Source organism: Triplophysa rosa, linkage group LG2 (genome assembly GCF_024868665.1).
Source record: "Triplophysa rosa linkage group LG2, Trosa_1v2, whole genome shotgun sequence".
Classification (NCBI taxonomy): domain Eukaryota; kingdom Metazoa; phylum Chordata; class Actinopteri; order Cypriniformes; family Nemacheilidae; genus Triplophysa; species Triplophysa rosa.
This window is the reverse complement of record NC_079891.1, coordinates 8,854,541-8,871,551: the sequence shown is the minus strand read 5'-3', so window position 1 is coordinate 8,871,551 and position 17,011 is coordinate 8,854,541. Positions and strand designations below refer to the sequence as shown.

At 36.7% G+C, this 17,011-nt stretch overlaps 1 protein-coding gene across 1 annotated transcript in view; it reads right to left on the bottom strand.

The window, feature by feature from the left end:
- Nucleotides 1-582: 582 nt before the first annotated feature.
- Nucleotides 583-17,011, bottom strand: part of LOC130565153 (ribosomal protein S6 kinase alpha-4-like) — a 37,334-nt gene continuing 20,905 nt past the window's right edge. The window contains exons 4-15 of the mRNA XM_057351737.1: nt 16,833-16,913; nt 16,266-16,369; nt 15,943-16,093; nt 13,630-13,791; nt 12,981-13,106; nt 12,766-12,899; nt 11,739-11,832; nt 11,458-11,628; nt 8,545-8,742; nt 7,035-7,194; nt 4,648-4,811; nt 583-3,842 (exon numbers count right to left, since the gene is read on the bottom strand). Of these exons, the coding sequence (XP_057207720.1) occupies nt 4,666-4,811; nt 7,035-7,194; nt 8,545-8,742; nt 11,458-11,628; nt 11,739-11,832; nt 12,766-12,899; nt 12,981-13,106; nt 13,630-13,791; nt 15,943-16,093; nt 16,266-16,369; nt 16,833-16,913 (1,527 nt within the window). The 3' untranslated portion in view covers nt 583-3,842; nt 4,648-4,665. The remainder of the gene's footprint in view (nt 3,843-4,647; nt 4,812-7,034; nt 7,195-8,544; nt 8,743-11,457; nt 11,629-11,738; nt 11,833-12,765; nt 12,900-12,980; nt 13,107-13,629; nt 13,792-15,942; nt 16,094-16,265; nt 16,370-16,832; nt 16,914-17,011) is intronic.

Genomic DNA, 17,011 nt, shown 5'->3' with positions numbered 1-17,011 from the left:
AGCTTACACAATGAAGTGATATGTTTTTATTACCTTAGAATGAGCTATTTTTATCTACATACACCGCGGGTCCCCATGCATGTTATTTGCCATGTTCTGTCAGGCTGGCTTTTACAGTTCGGTAGCTTATAAAAACTTAGTTCTGGCTATGTTAGCTTGTTTGCTGCACACCCTGTCACACAGCAGCTTTTATGCATTGTTCTGTTTTTAGTTATATGTCAGAAATGACAAGGAGGCAGCTTCCTGCAAGAGAAAGTCAATGGAGAGGGTTGGATTGTTTTCCCTCCGGTGTGGGTGTGGCCTAAATGCGCTCCATCTCTATTGGTCCCAAACATAACTCCCACACACTTAATTTGTTTTTCCTCATATATGCTGTATTTGGTTTATAATTCGAATAAATTATTATTGACAAATAATTGATTGCCGATTAATCATTAACATCCCTAATTCTATTATACAGCATAACGTTGAGGCACAGCACAAAGAAATGTATTTTAAGAGATTTAAAAAAAACTACACTAAGCACCTCTGGCAAGCATCAAAGGCATACAGTAAAAGCAACAAAATGTAAACATATGACAAAAACACAAGTATCAAATAAGAGGTGTGGTACAATGTTGTATTTTTTGCTTTGGATTCAACAATGTTCTCAATGCAAAACAAGGCATACCTTACATCATCTTAAAATAATCATAACGTCTTCTTACATTTAATTTTAGATCCAATTTTTTTTCTTGAAAACTTTTTTTCGCAGAGACATAACACTTAAACATTTAAAAAAAGAATGTAAAAGAAAATATCAAAACATGCAAGTCAGAACCCTTAACATAACATACACAGAAAGACCAAGTAATAAAAAGAGACAGGCTTACTCAACCTCAAACTGTAGACGTAAAATCTAATAAAACATTTCTCAATCAAAATGTACATTTCTTTAACTTCCACAAAAATATGATGCAGTGCACAAGACAACTTATTACTACTTACAAATTCATTTGCCACATAAAAAATGAAAACCAGTCATAAATGTAGCAGAAAGCCATAACACTGTGAAATGATCACTATTTTAAAGATATAGAGCGCAAATACAAATAAATAAAAATATTTCTAAAGCCAATAGTACGCCGACATGACAAAACTTGTGTGACAGAATTGACAGAATTCGAATTTACAGAAACTTAAAATGATAGTGTAAAATATGTGTGTTCCTTATTAAATCGTCTCTTAAAATCCCTAAACTCAAAATTATTTTCATCCTACAGCTGGAATAACAGTGCCGATCTCATCTGAAAGATACTCTGATCACTGACAGCAAGCAAAATTACACCTTTTTGCCCCTTGGAGTACATTATGCAAAATTAAAAGACGTGTCTCGTGTGCATAATTTGTTCCAGTCTTTTCACAAATCATTGCAATGAAAAGCATTGCTTATGCACAAAAAAAAAACATTATAAAGAATAGTGCGTCTGTATCATAAAGAATATGTGCAAGTAATGCTGAAAACATTTTAAAACACAATATTATACTCAACTAGCGGAGTATTTTGGCACCGAAAAATTATGAATGCTATATTATTTCAATAATCAATCCCTTTGACTTAATTTGTCACCTGCCATATTCACGCCTTTTAGAAGAAAAGTGCTGTTTATTTAAAAATGGAGGGATTTTACTGTGATCTGCTCACATCTTAATAAAACCATCAGGTCACACACAGTCTAAATCCTAAGTGTTGCTTGGTTGTTTCATACACCACATTCAGCAGAAAGACTAAAATATCTGAATGCTTATAAAAACACACCTCTAAAAACTATATTGAGACTACAGTGAAGATAGTTCAAGAAATGTTCACGAATTACAAAATTATCCGTTGCAGTTCATTCCAAATTCATATGACTTTCCCCCATGAAAAACATATATGGAGCTACTGTAGGGTGGGAAATGCAGACAATTACAGACTTGATCTTAATTGGTCTCTTCCACACACAATGCTATCACTGTTGGAAAATAGCACACAAGTCATATAGACTACAGTACGTTTTGTTGTCTTTTTTTGGAGCTTGACATCCATATGCTTTTATCATGTAAATGCTAATATCAATATTCTGCATAACAGTCTCCAAGGAATAAAGAAAACCATACACATTTGGAATGACACAAGGGTGAAGAAATGACAGAACTATATTTTTCCCTTAAGGTCTTTGCACATACAGTCCGAAATTTTCGTATGCGTTTTTCGTATTTGACTCTTGTTTGTACGGCGTCTCTGAATTGTTAAAAAAGGCCACTCAAAATGCTTGACGGATGCGAAAAACGCATAAAATCGAACCCGTTCCGAATTATTTTATGACGGACGAAAATATCGGAGGCAGTATGTAAATGTGATTGACATAACATGAGGTCGTATTTATTTTTTAACGTGCGGAAATTTCGGACGCAAATTTCGGACTCAATGTGCAATGGGCTTTACTCTGGCTCTTGTCACAGTGCAAGAGGGTAGCTCAATTACAACATGGACAGGATGACAAGCGTGTGATTGTGAAAGCCCTTGAAACTCAGAGGAATTGATTGCTGTCTTGTGAACCTCAGCCCTTTAAAGTCAGTAGCAGAGTTGACCAGGCAGTGAATGCTTGGATCCCTCAGGTCAGCAGAAGAAATAAAGAGTGTGCTGGCTATTAAAAAGCACAACATTTCAAGTACACTAAAATAGTCTGATAAAGGTGGCAGAAGCTGCTGATTATGAAAGCCACCAATTACTAATGTAAGCCATACCTATTAAATCAGTCAAGTAAAATGTTGACAGCATATAAATTAATCTGTACAAACATCACATGATAACTAACGATGAAAACACACAAGGCAGTGTCATAACAGGGAGAATCATATAAAATCGCATTTTTACCCAGATAAAAAATATATGTTTAGGGGCAAAATTAAGATTTTTTGGTATTATTTACACAAGATTTGACTCCCAATACTAATCTATTAAGGATTGTGTCTGAACAGGATCGATTTTCATTACTGTACTACAGAGAAACATTTCTTGTCATGTAAATGCCACAATGCAGTTTCACTTCATTGGTTGGCTTTTGAAAATGCAAATGTTCAAAATACTATAACCATGCATACGGTGGGAAAACTTCTGGAAGTAGTGAGACAAATGTAAAGAGCCTGTACATGATTCACATAAAGCTTTTCATAGAGGATCATTAAAACATTGACGTCCATTAAAATAGAAGTCCTCTCTACTGCTAACATATGGCTTTGCTCTTTTGTGGCCCCCTTGTCTACCCTACCAAAAAATCTGCCTTTTCCTGATCTCAGTTCAGTATTTAAACATCCTTTTATATCTACCACCACCCATAATCCTACATTCAATTAAAGTATCTTATTATGGAGATTATTTCCTTGGCATCGAGTTGACACAGAGCCATCATGATTAAAAACCATAATGTCATAATTTCTTCACATCCATTGACATTGTTAATCTCTCCCAAAGAAGACTTCTGTAGCTAATGCTGAATTTGTTGCGTTACTCTTCCATCGCGAGGTTATATTGTTTTGATTAGTCTTTCTATATTTCTTCTGCAAAAGGCTTCCGCAACATATTCTCTCACCACAGCAATGCAACATCACAGTTTGGAATCTTCAGGGGGAGTTAATGACTGGCAGTTTGGCTTCTTGGAATGGGAAGCTGACGATGAAGAGGAAGATGATGAAGACGAGGACGAGCTTCGTCTGGTCTCCACGCCAGTGCTGGTCATTTTCATCTTTCGACGTTTTGCTAACGGAGCATTATCAACGCTTTTAAGGAAAAACCCTTCACGTTTCCCCCGGTTAAATGCCTGGGTGTAAGAAAAAAGAAATAAAAATATTGTTTTGAAATACTGCGAAGCTACATGTAAATACTACAACCAATGACAGGATATTTCAGTGACATTTCCTTTGCCAACAACCCGAAGTGGCCTTGTGACCATGTTTCACCCATTGCACTTGAAACAGGCCTTGCAACAGCTTGTGGTCAAAAACAGATGATAATTGCCACTGATTATTAATTTTCGTTATAGTGTGCATTGTTTTTAAACATGGAAAACTTTTACAGTCTATGGCTGGTTGGCCCACAAATGATCTCAAGATGGCTGGTGGTAAGAACAACTAGGCTACAAAAGACCAACAATACAGAAATAAATGCAGTGTCACTCTAAACAGGATTCAAGCAATCAATAAATTAAAAGACCACTAGGTCAATGCAAAATCATTTTTGTGACGCCTTATGTCAAATGTTGACGTGTATTTCTTAAATGTATGTCAGAAAGGAATAACTGTCTGAGATTTAATGCTGGAAATGAAAATACCACACACTTTCATACTGAATAGTAACACTATAGATTACAAACTAATTCAAACAGTAAAATGTTACATGAAACATGTTCATAGTCTTTCTGATAAACCACATCTGTGTGAACTCGAACAGAAACTACAAGGCAAAAATGGCTCAGAAAAGGGGAGTTAGTTCTGAATTTTTTTTTTAGCAAATATTACTTGATAATTGTCAAACGCATCATTTCTAAGTACTATCTGAAGAGAATAATTCAAATTTCAGGCAGAGAATGAACAGACAAACAACATTATCTGATCAATAGACTAGACCTTGTAGGTGGCATTGACTTAGGTCCGGACAGTTGGACCACAGGACTCCAAAACATCTGGGGTGCAGAGTGGGGTAGAAGACATGACGCCCCCTCCCTGAAGCCAAGCATTTTCTTTCAGAGCAGAGAGTTTCAGACGTCGCTCAGGGTCAACGGTTAACAAACCTAGGAATAGAGAGATAAAGCGAAGAATAGAAAGGAGAAGAGAAAACTTCAGATAGGAAGCTAATTTGGGGGGTGCAAATACAAAAAATCCTTCACCCACTAAAAACATCCCCCAGGGACCATCACGCACGCCCCCTTTCTCTTCACCAGACCTCCAATCCTCATATATCTCAATTAAGATGATTAGATGACAGCTATAATAACAAGCACTTGTGCTGAAATTGGACTGAAATGTGTTTGAGTGCCTGCAGGTCCTTGAAGGCTGGGTCTGACTTCTTTACACTGCTAAACGTGCTGGCTTCTCATCCTTAAGATGGTCAACTTGTCAGAAAAATGAGTTGGACGTACGACGTAGTATTTCTGTGCTCGTCCCCCAGGGTTCGTATAGATTTCGTAAAAAAATGAATTTCCATTACGTAGTAACTTCTCTTAGTCCCTTATTGGACAATTCTCCCGGAAAAGCATGTCCACATCAATGTGTTTCGTTCGGGTTACGGAAGTTTAGCTGTGTTTGTTTGTTCACTGCATTTCGCTGATGAATGTTATATAAATAGTGGATATAACGCTGGATTTGCAGATCGTTTGAAACTGAAGGATGGAACTGTCCCAGCGCTAAAAGATGCTGGTCATGAACCGCAAGCGGTAAGTGAAACTGAGTCACATGTCTGTGTTTTGTTAGCAATTGGCGCGTACGTGCATAATGAAAACAACACAAACTTATGGTGAATCAATAGATATGCAGAAATAATGCGATGATGCATTGTGTGCTCGTGCTTTAGTTCCGCCCACTGCATGCCTCCAGGAGCTCGACTGTTTTCGGAAATAATCGTACAGCTGTATCTGTCTTTTATAAATGTGATCAACGAAATACTCTTTGAAGATATGAAGTGTGCAATACTACAATAAACTGCATTTTACCTAAGGGTGCGTTCATATTTGTAGTTCGGTTCTTTTGGTTTTTTTGGTTCGGACCAAAATGAAAAAAAGAAATTTAGTCCTGGTTCGCTCAGCGTTCAGACTGGCATTTTAACAGCGAACCTAAAGATACTGAACCTAACAGTTTACGCGTAAAGTCGCAACTTGATTGGACAGCTTTTATGATTTATATTTTAAAACAGAATATACCGGACATCCAAAACAATGCTCAGTGTATGCCTCACATATGATGGTATTTTTAGCAAGCCGGTAACTCACGAAGACCTCATGAAGTGTTTAAAGCTGTCAAAACGGCGCCAGGAATTCCATCCATTACATGCGCAAGCACAGATCTAATAAACTCTCTTTTTATATTACCAAATCACTTGATTTTCAGGTTGTATCTTAACACTTCCTGTTTTTGGTTCGGTTCGATGCCTTTGGTCCTTGTTGCGTTCACATTTCAATCGAACCTCGCCAGAGTAGCGTTCCCAATTCACTGGTTAAGGCTACTGATACTCCACCTGGAAATCGTTGCATCACATTTCATGTGCGTAACATACAAAAAGACAAAATTTGTAGGTTTGAAATATGAATACTTTTCTTACTTTTCACTTCGTAAAGCTTCGAACACTAGAGTTCTTAGACACTATTCAATGGCATTACAAAGCTGGGAAGAGCCAGGATAGTATTTAATATTGAGGACGAGTAAATTATAGGTTAATTTTTCATTGTCAGGGAACTATTTCTTTAACAAGTCAAGTTTTTTATCTAGAGTAGTAAAATACAGATTTAAAGATATTGAGTTGAGTTGATTTAGAATGTTACTGGAACATAACCTAACATGAATAAATTTACTCGAGAGCCTGAGTGCATTCCCAATGTGGACCGCATAACAACTGACTTACATCAGTGCAAAACACTAATGTGAGCATCTTATACTAAGTAACATTTTAGATTTTTTATTTTTTTTATAATAAATTATTAAACAGAAATGTCAGCGAAATTATTGGTAGTCTATGCATTTTATCAGGAAAAATGTAAAGATAGAATCTTACCGCATACACTAAACCCATTAGGATTTCATTTCAGTTATTACACTATAGGCTAATATTTTACAGAAGACTTTACAGTCTATTAGTAAGTGTTTTTTAAGGAAATGCTCACTTGGAACCTAATTCTACAACAAATTTAAATTCTACAGATTTATTTTTAAATCCACAACCTGATTTTCTTTCCAATTTGTGATCATACTGCCCTCGGGCAATACATGTTCACCAGTTTTGATTCTTTCTTTTTTATCGGTACCTCTCACTAGATCTTTGGCCTCTTCTGACACACCCTTCCAGGCTTCTCCATCTAAAGAGAAATCTCCCTCTTTAATTTTGTGCATGATGTCAGCTGCGTGTGATGATGTCATTCCTTTTTGGTCACTCTGGAATGGAACTTGGCCGGAGAGCATGGTGTACTGCCAAAATAAAATCACAATATCAATTAATGTTTGTGATAGTGAATGTCTGTGGAATGAATTAAGTGTCACAGCCAGACAACGGTTTGGTAAGAAATTACAGTCAAACATCATATCACCCCATCATTCAGTTAGGCACACCTTTAAAAATAACATGAGAACGGTCAAACAAAACTTTTTTTGGAAGGAACAGTATAAAGGGTCAACCCTGTGTTCAAATTGACACTGTTAAACCCAACATGCTTCACGTGCTTTGCTATTGCTACTACACTAAATGTATTAATGATCCTGATCATCCTCATCACTTTTTCGTACATATACATGAATAGAATTAATAATTGCTATAGCAAGCAAAGGGAGCATGAATTAAGTCAATACTCGTTCAATGCATATGTAAAAAAATGCTTTGTTGAATTTAAATACATTTACAAACATAAATTAAATTGTAATTTCTATTGCCTATTTGTCATCTGGAAAAGTGATGTGTATATATGATTTTTTTAAACAATAAACTGATCATTTACTTTATTATTTAAGTGTACTGTAGACCATTTGATACAATTGGCTGAGATGTAAATTAATAACTGAAATAAAATTAACACAGATGCATACAATTATTTTACAAGCTCAAGTGTCCCCTGCATTAAACCACTTAATTAATAATCTGATTACTTTATAAAGTTAAGTGTTAAAATAATCCTGTATTTTTATAATATCCAAGTTAAAACAAATCAGTGACATACGTTACGAGAGAAATGCAACTGAAAACCTTTTCCTTCCCCATAATGTAGACATGTAGGCCTTCATTCATTAAACAAAAAATCTGTATAAAGTCAATAAAAAATTTTTTCAATGCAACTGCCATATATGTAAAGACATAATATAGCAAAAAACCTCACCCTTAAGTACCGCTATCAGCTCTAAAGCTGTTTTGGGATTTAATTAAATGATGGATAAAGGGCTCAATCTTTACCAAAATCAATACAAGATTGGTCTTTTTGTTTCTTTGTGGTACATTAAAATGTTTTTGTAAATGCACATTTTAATGACGTGAATTGCCATTAAACTAACTTGTATGCATATGATAACTTTTAAAGTAACAACTATTTTTGAAAACAATATTACATGTATCATGTACTTTTCTATAGTATTAAGTGTAATTTAAGTAGCTAACCCTAAAGCTAACACTAACTTTATACCAATAACCCTGCGCTTATTTGTACTCCGTTACAAGAACAAAGTGTTACCAAAATAACATTTCCCATTTTGTCTAAATGCGCAGTCTGATGTGTACTGTATTTCATTTACACACATAGTCTCACACAGTCAACATCACACTCGCAGACCTACCAAGATGACCCCCAGGCTCCAGAGGTCACACGCTTGGTCATATCCAGAGCTGTGGAACAGCTCAGGTGCGGCGTACTGCAAAGTAAAGCAGGGGGTCTGCAGGGGGGCACTGCCACTTCCCGCGGGAAACAACCGTGCAAAGCCAAAATCAATCACCTTCAACACTGAGTCATCCGATTCATCAGCAAACAGCACGTTCTGCCGATAAAGGTGAAAGAGAAAGAAAAAAGTCACATGTCACAAAAATTTAGGAGATGTGTCACCATGCTAAAAATCACTGTTAATGCATGGCACGGGTGGCTTTTTTTACAGTAGCAATCCTCTTGTTAAGACATGATGTATCGAATATCATTTCGGGTCCAAACCTCCACTCGTTTCAAGTGAGGCTACTATTTAAATTATTTTTACTTCATATCTTACATCAATGTTTTAATAATTCTTAAAAAATGAATTGCTGTCTGGTCATCTGGGATTTCGTTATGAAGTAAAGGTTAGAATTGTGTTCTTTGGTAGGTTCACAGTACGTCATGAGTGTATATTAGCATTTTTTGCTGTTTGCCTTTGGCGTCTGGGAAGCGGTGGGAACCGGTGGTGCATGATGCCAGACTTAACAAGCAGATAGCAAAAACAACAAATTCTTGTGGCCGTGGTCACAATAGACTTTTAGAACGTATGCATATGGGCAGCAACAAGTTATGACATCATGTGATAAGGGTATTGTTTTTTTACCAACACATTGTGGATTCCGATGTATTTGAACTATTATTGTTCTTGTAATTTTAAAAGTTGTATTATACGTTAAGTTCTATTGTCTCTCTGTGTACATAAAGTTGTATTGCACTGTACATTTCTGTCTAATGAAAGTCAATGAACAAAAAGTGCAATGTGACCGTTCACCACCAAACTGTAGGTGATGTTAATACACCGTCACATGAATACTGGATTCAACTTAAGTGCCTTGAACACCATCCTTCCAATAAGATTTCAGTTTTGCAGTCATATCTGGATAATAAGCTCTTCTGGAAAATCTAAACAATCAAGAAAAGCTTTGAATTTACTTCTCTACATTCCAGATGGAATCGATTGGAATTACTGGAACTGTACAATCTTGGTTTAGGTCTTATCTAACTGGGCGTACTCAATTCATTCAATTGAAACAATATACATCTAAGCCATCTGATATTGTTACTGGGGTTCCACAGGGCTCGGTCCTGGGTCCTCTCTTATTTATCATTTACCTTCTAGCTCTTGGTAATATTTTTATGAAGTTTAACATCCAGTTTCACTGTTATGTTGATGACACCCAGTTTTATTTGTCCTCTAAACCTGGTTCTACTTTCCCTTCAGTGTCTCTCTCTGACTGTGTGGCCGAGTTAAAGGAGTGGTTTACAACAAATCTCCTGAAACTTAACAGCAATAAAACAGAAATTCTGCTTATTGGCTCAAAAAATACTTTAGCTAATTCAGAAAGTCTTCCTATGATTTCTGATGATTTGTCGGTTTCCATGTCTTCTCAAGTTAAAACGCTGGGTGTCATCATTGATTCTACCTTATCATTTGAAGCACACGTAAACAGTATAGTTCGAACTACATATTTTCATTTGCGCAATATTAATCGCTTTCGTCTGTCTCTATCAGTGTTGAATACAGCGACCCTGGTACATGCTTTAGTTACATATCGATTAGATTTTTGTAATTCTCTTCTTCACGGCTTGTCCTCAAAGCTTCTTCACAAACTTCAATTAGTTCAGAACTCAGCAGCACGAATTATATCTAGAACTTCAGTAACTGAACATATTACTCCTATACTGGAACAATTGCATTGGCTCACGGTATGCCACATTAATTTTAAAATTCTCCTTTTTGTTTACAAAACACTTAATAATCTTGCTCCTTCTTACTTGTCAGATCTACTCCATAACTACACCCCGACTCATACTAATATCATCTACTGCACATACTCTTGTTCCACTTCGAGTTCGCACGTCTTTTTGGTCCAGATCCTTTAGTTATGCCACTCCACACCTTTGGAACTTATTACCCCAAGACGTTTGGGAAAGTGAAAATCTTTCCACTTTTAGATCTCGTCTTAAATCGTACCTGTTTAGGCAGGCTTTTCGATGATTATACCACTTGATTAGGGTTATTTATGGATTTTTAACGATTGTGTTTTGTTTTACTTATTTTATTGTTTGCTTGTCTATGATTATTTAGATTTTTTTGTCAGTTAGATTATATGTTGTATTAATGGTTACTTGTATTGTTGTTTTATTCATTGTACGGTGTCCTTGAGTGTCTAGTAAGGCGCCTTGAAATAAAATAACAATAATACTAATAATACTTTCTTGCTTATGGACAGGACATTAAGATTCCACAGCACAGAGACAAATTCAGCACATGGACAACTGAGCACAAAGCCAATGTTCAATGCATAATATCACAGAAGTGAAATCAGTGAAAACTGTGAGGGGTAATCACAGTTTACGGGAGATTTAAATGGGAGAACGAGAGACTGACGAAGCTGAATAAAAGCTGGCATGGCCGGTTACTGGCACAACGGATGCGAGAAAAATGCATCTGTCAGCACATAATAGCATGCTTTCATACAATTAGAGAGCTGTGAGAATCAATAAAAAACGCACTGAAGCTGCACACTAATTTTCCAAACCTTCCAGCCTTTCCTTTATACTTCCGTAGCCACATTTTGATCAATGAAAGACTGCCATCCTTGTTATTATTTACCTCTTTGCTGTTCAGTTGTTCACACAAAAAGTGCTATACAAAGTCAAAATCGATAGATTTTTTTAGGCTTTTGAAAAGTATTCCAACAACTCTCCCCAACAAGCAGCCCAATTTGAAGCAGACATCATTCATGCTTGTGGGACGAGTTTCCTTCTCTCCGTGTCTCTTTACCTCTGGTTTGAGGTCTCTGTGTACAACTCCAGCCTCATGCATGTAGCTGACAGCGGACACCAAGCTCTTCATTAGCTGGCTGGCCTCCCATTCCGCAAACATCTTCTTTTTCCTTATCCGCTCCAACAGCTCTCCGCCTCGCAACAGCTCCATGACCAGGTACGTATGATACTGGTTAAGAAAGCATTTTTGTGTAAAAGAGTGAATGGAAAGCAGAAAAAAGCACCATCCAGGCAAAAAATTCAAAAAAGCTAGCTAAATGTATGTAGGGTGATCACTACCTGATCAGTATGGACCTCATGGAGTGTGACAATGTTAGGATGAGATTCACACTGTCTCAGTGCTGCATTCTCTCTCTGAGTCATAGCCTCCATCCTAATACGGCATAAAATAGACTCTTTATAGGCATTCTGTTTCACAACAACTGAACACATATGCGTCAAAGCCTGTATATGACTCTTTCTTCTGTGAAACACAAAAAAGACATTTAGAGATATGTCTTTGGGGTTTTATGTCTATACAATGCAAGTCAGTAGGGGACCAATGTTATTTTGTTTAAACGTTCTGCAAAATATCTTCTTTTGTGTTCTTTAGAAGAAAAAAATCATACAGGTTTGATATGATATGAGGGTGGGTAAAATGAATTCTCATTTTTGGGTGAACTATGCCTTTAAATTTACACTTGGTCCCCACAGTGTCAAAAATGCAGTAACATCTATGTTAGATAGGGCCAGATTGTGAAATTATGTTGCCTCTACACAGGTAACAGGGTATTTCGCTTAGACCAAACAATCTTTCAGGGCTGTAATTTCAATTTACAAGTGTAAAAGCCAAAATACAAGTAAAAACGTATTAGTAATATTAACTATTATTAGTCAGAAACCCTTATGGTAGTAAATGGTTCCAAACGCTTAAAGATTTAGCAACTACATAGGTGGATGAGAGTTGGAGAAAGTTGCTCTCCCTCGATGTTTTTCACAAGAGGGAAAAAAGAATTTAAACTATATGAAAAAATCGATTTCTTTAATAGTGACACATTCACTCGTGTTATAATTTAGTTAGGGAACATATCCTAGAACAATTACATGTGATAAAGGCACAAATATAAGATCAAATGGAAGCCACAATATTTTTTGCAGGTTATTTGTTTTTCCAAACGAAGCAAACTTTTTTCAAGAAAACAAATCATTCACGTGTAATATTTTACACCACATTTATTAATTTAATCTGCTCAGATGGCCATAGCGCTCTGCCCATTAGAATTAGGTTTGCTCAGCTTGAACAAAAATTAAACAAGTGTATCTCTACCTTCGGCTGACAATTTTCACAGCATATTCTTGACCACTCTGCCTGTGTCTGCACTTCCTGCATACAGAAAAACTGCCCTCACCCAGTGGCGGCCCCTGCAGGCACAGCTCATAGAGCTGAAAAAACTGTGACTCCTGAAAAAATTTAGGAAAGAGGCATTTGAACTTTTCACAAAACCATCAAAAGATTCCTTTTTTAAGTTTGATACTGTGTACCTTCAGCATAGCACTGCGCTGTACGGCAGCAGAACCGGGCCTGTCGATGTTCACCTCAGCATTTAGAACATCCCCCATTACTACATTCTTATTAAACAAGATAGAAGGAGCAACAAAAGAATATCCCTGAAACCAAGATGATACAGAGTTCATTTTAAGTAAGTGTTGTGGTTGCACTTCCAATATTAAGATGTGACAAGATTGCAGAACATTTCGGAACAGGATATACATGACTGAAAAGGTGTTACAATAACAAATGTGTGGAGCTGTGACTTGTTTAGGGTGACCTTACATTATGTTTCACTGCTATACCTTGTGTGTGTGTTAGGGTTAGGGTGTGTGAGACCTTGCGGTGTGGACTTAAACCTGAATGCACACAAACCCATGGGGACTTGTGTCAAAAAAAGCTTATCAATCGTACAGAACAATATTTTTTGAAAATCTAAAAATGCTAAAAGTTTTCTATGATGGATAGGTTTAAGGGATAAAATATACAGTTTGTACAGTATACAATTCATTACGCCAATGGACTGTCCCCACGGATATTTGTGTGTGTTGATAAAAGTGGAGTGGCAGGAAATTGGATTAAGGTTATAGTATGCCATATGTATGCCTATGCAAGGCTCACAGGGCAGGTGCATGAACGTACCTGAAACAGCCGGTCTGTACTAGGTGGTGTGCTGGCGGGGGAATATACTGGTTCCATTCCTGTAAACTCTTCGGCAAAGTTTCCCACATCCAACTCATTGCGTAGTTCTGGTCGAAATGGACTTGCAACTTTTTTCTCTGCTAATTCAGACCAGTTTAACCCCTAAAACACAGAGCAGTCATTTTAAATGTGAGAACCAGACAGAATTACATTGAGCATTGAGCACAACAAATGTAGCAAAAAAGTGCCTGACGAATTTCCATCAGGGGGTGAGACTTATTTTGTCTTAAAGGAGACATCAGATGAAAAACCCACTTTTTCTGTGTTTAAGTGCTATTTGTCCCCGGTGCATCTAGCAACCCAGAAAATGTGAAAAATAAGAACCCAGTAAGTTTGTGTTGGTGTGCCTTTCCCTGCAAGCATGTGAGAAATCGAGCCGTTCAGATTTCGCTCCGATTGTGACGTCCAAAGTAGATTTTATTATAATGTTACCGCCCCTTAATCTACACAGTTCCACCCACCGCACTCCGCCATTGTTGTTTTCACAAGCGACTGCGGTGTACGTGACGCCATGGCTAAAGTTCGTGGACAACATGCAATGTAGTCGCTGCACAGAGTCCAAACCTAGGAAGAGGAGTGGATTTATTTTATTTTTAGTGAAAATCCATCAGAAACCATAAGTAAAAACCTGCTTGTTTGCGAGAATCACTTCAAACTGGAGTGCTTTTTCAATCTGGGACAGTACAAGCAGGATTAGCTTCAAAGTTGTTCCTCAAGAGGGATCAAGACCGACTGAATGAGACAAAACTGCCTATGAAAGTAATATTTATCAACAGTCTGAATTGACGTAAATGTATCGTATATATAGGAGGATAACGTTAGCATATGATAGCGAAGGGAGCCAATTCAGTCACGGGCTAAATAGAACATTCAAAGCCAGTGTTAAACGTACTGTATATAAGTGCAGATGGACACTTGGAGTTTAGCTGTATGAATGTTAATACATTATGTGCGTTAATATGTTTAGCTGCGGCAAGCTGTTGTTTTGCTAATGAACAGGGGCGAACACTGGGGTTAGTTTCGTTTTAAACGTCTCAAATCATTCGTGCTTAGGCTGAAAAATCTGTCACAGCAAACTAGCTCTCACGTTGTGTGTGTAACATTATAACTTGTCAATGACAAGCACTAAAATCCATGTAATTCCGCTGAGATGTGCAGTGGATTCTGTGGATTTTAGGTAAGCATACACGCACAACGTAAGCGCATTAGCTGTTTGCTGTTTGGGTGGGGTTCGCTGTAACTCATTATCATTTAAAGAGACATGCACCAAAACGGGTTGCTGTGAGCATAGCTGTTTTTGACGAGGCAAGAAGGGTTTTGTTTACACAGCCATTCAGTGTTTTTAAGCAAAATATGTTCCAGACATTTCATGAAGACCCTAATAAATCATACCATCTTGTTGAAAGTGCTCGTCTGATTAGACCTTTAAAAGAAATACTGAAAAAAAGGAATGCATTTAATCCTTTCAAAGCCCCAGCAGGGCCGCAGCTACAGAATTCTGGGCCCCCTGAAAAAAACATTAATGTGGTCTCCCACTGCCCTCCAACTAAAAGTTGAACATTTTATATCAAGTTTTATATCACTTTGACGTAGTGTATTTACATGTAACAAAAGATGGTAATGTTGTTGTAAAACCTTTTTATAAGTGAAATGTTTATAAATGTTACATGAACTTATGAAACATTCTCTTGAATAAATGCATGCAGACTTAACAAAATAATAAAATAATAATAAACGATATATTGTTCAATAATAATAAATAAAACAGATGTAAAAGGACCAGCAGTACTGTATAAGTCTTTCTAATCAGTCTGTTATAAAATAACTGAAGTAAAAATTAAGAAATTGAAAAGAATGCAGCCTTTTAAATAAAAAATAAACCATTTAAATTTAAAGTCTTAATGTTTGATGAAAATAATATGGTACTGCAGAGCATCTCTGGAGATGTTCATGTGTTTACGTCTTTATATAGTAAGATGTAGACATTAAAAACTCCATGAGCATCACGCATGTAGTTACACACCCGCGTTATACAGTTAATTCCGTTTTAATTCCGTATTAAAACAATAGAATGAAATAAAATTATAAAAAAAGAAAAATATTTTTTAAATTTAAATTCAATTATAATATTTTAAATGATTACATTTGATGCAACTGCTCTTGTTCAAAATATCACGTATAAAGCATGCAGAGAAAAGATCAGACAAAGAAAGACAAATAGATTATACAAAATAAAAAAATGATTGCAAGAACCTTGAAGAAAGGATGAGACTTGATCTCTTCTGCTCCTCGAGGCCCAGAGCCCAGTCTCTTATGAGGGTCTTTAACCAGTAACTTCCGCAAAAGGTCCTGAGCCAAAGGGCCGATAATAGAGGGGAAAGGAGGTTCACAGCGCAGGATGCGTCTGAGAGAAAAAACGCAAGAGCTCATTTCATTCTGTGAAATGCATTAACTGATGCAATCATAACAACAGCGGTTATCACTGGGAGTTTAAACAGACCGCGAGAGTATACACTGCGTGTGAGGAGAAGGTCATTAGAACAACTTAGGGTTGTCTGTGTACAGTCAAAACTCACTTGGACACTTCACTCTGGGAATTTCTCTCTCCCTCCAGAGTGAATGGAGATGCTCCTGTCAGTAGCTCAAACATCAGAATTCCCAAACTCCACCAATCCACCACCTGCATACAGACAGAAAGATCATTCTTCATTTGTCAGACTTTATACCCATCAGTCATAGTGGTCTGCATTCCCTGAAGCATGTTAAAAACATGCAGAGGTCGTATTTCACCCCAAAATTAAAAGAAAATCAAATATATTTTATTTTAGTTTCTTTGTATTGTGACTTTTCAACTATAACAGTTAAGCATAAACGTTTCATACCTCACAAAATCTTATTTCAAAAAAGTTTATTTTAATTACAATTATCGGTCACCCTTATAATTTCCTAACATTGCAACCCATCAAAAGGATATACAGAGTAACTTCTACAAAAAAAATGCTGATTTTGCTTTTCCCTTAGTTTTAGAATGCGCAGCCCAAAAAGACTATTTAAATTAAAAATATAATTTCTTAGTTTTTAGGGTGAAATATGTCCAAAAAATATTTTTGTTAATTCACCCAATAAATTATCTCTCTTCTCACCTTGCCATGACCAGCTTTACCTCTGATGATCTCTGGCGCCATGTACTCTATAGTGCCGCAGAATGAGTATGTTCTCTCTTTCTACAGGTGAACAAAGAAGCAGAGCACCATTTAAGAACTGCACCCAGGACATAGTGTGGGCACACTGAAAATTCTAACTGAAGTTTATCGAAAAGCCT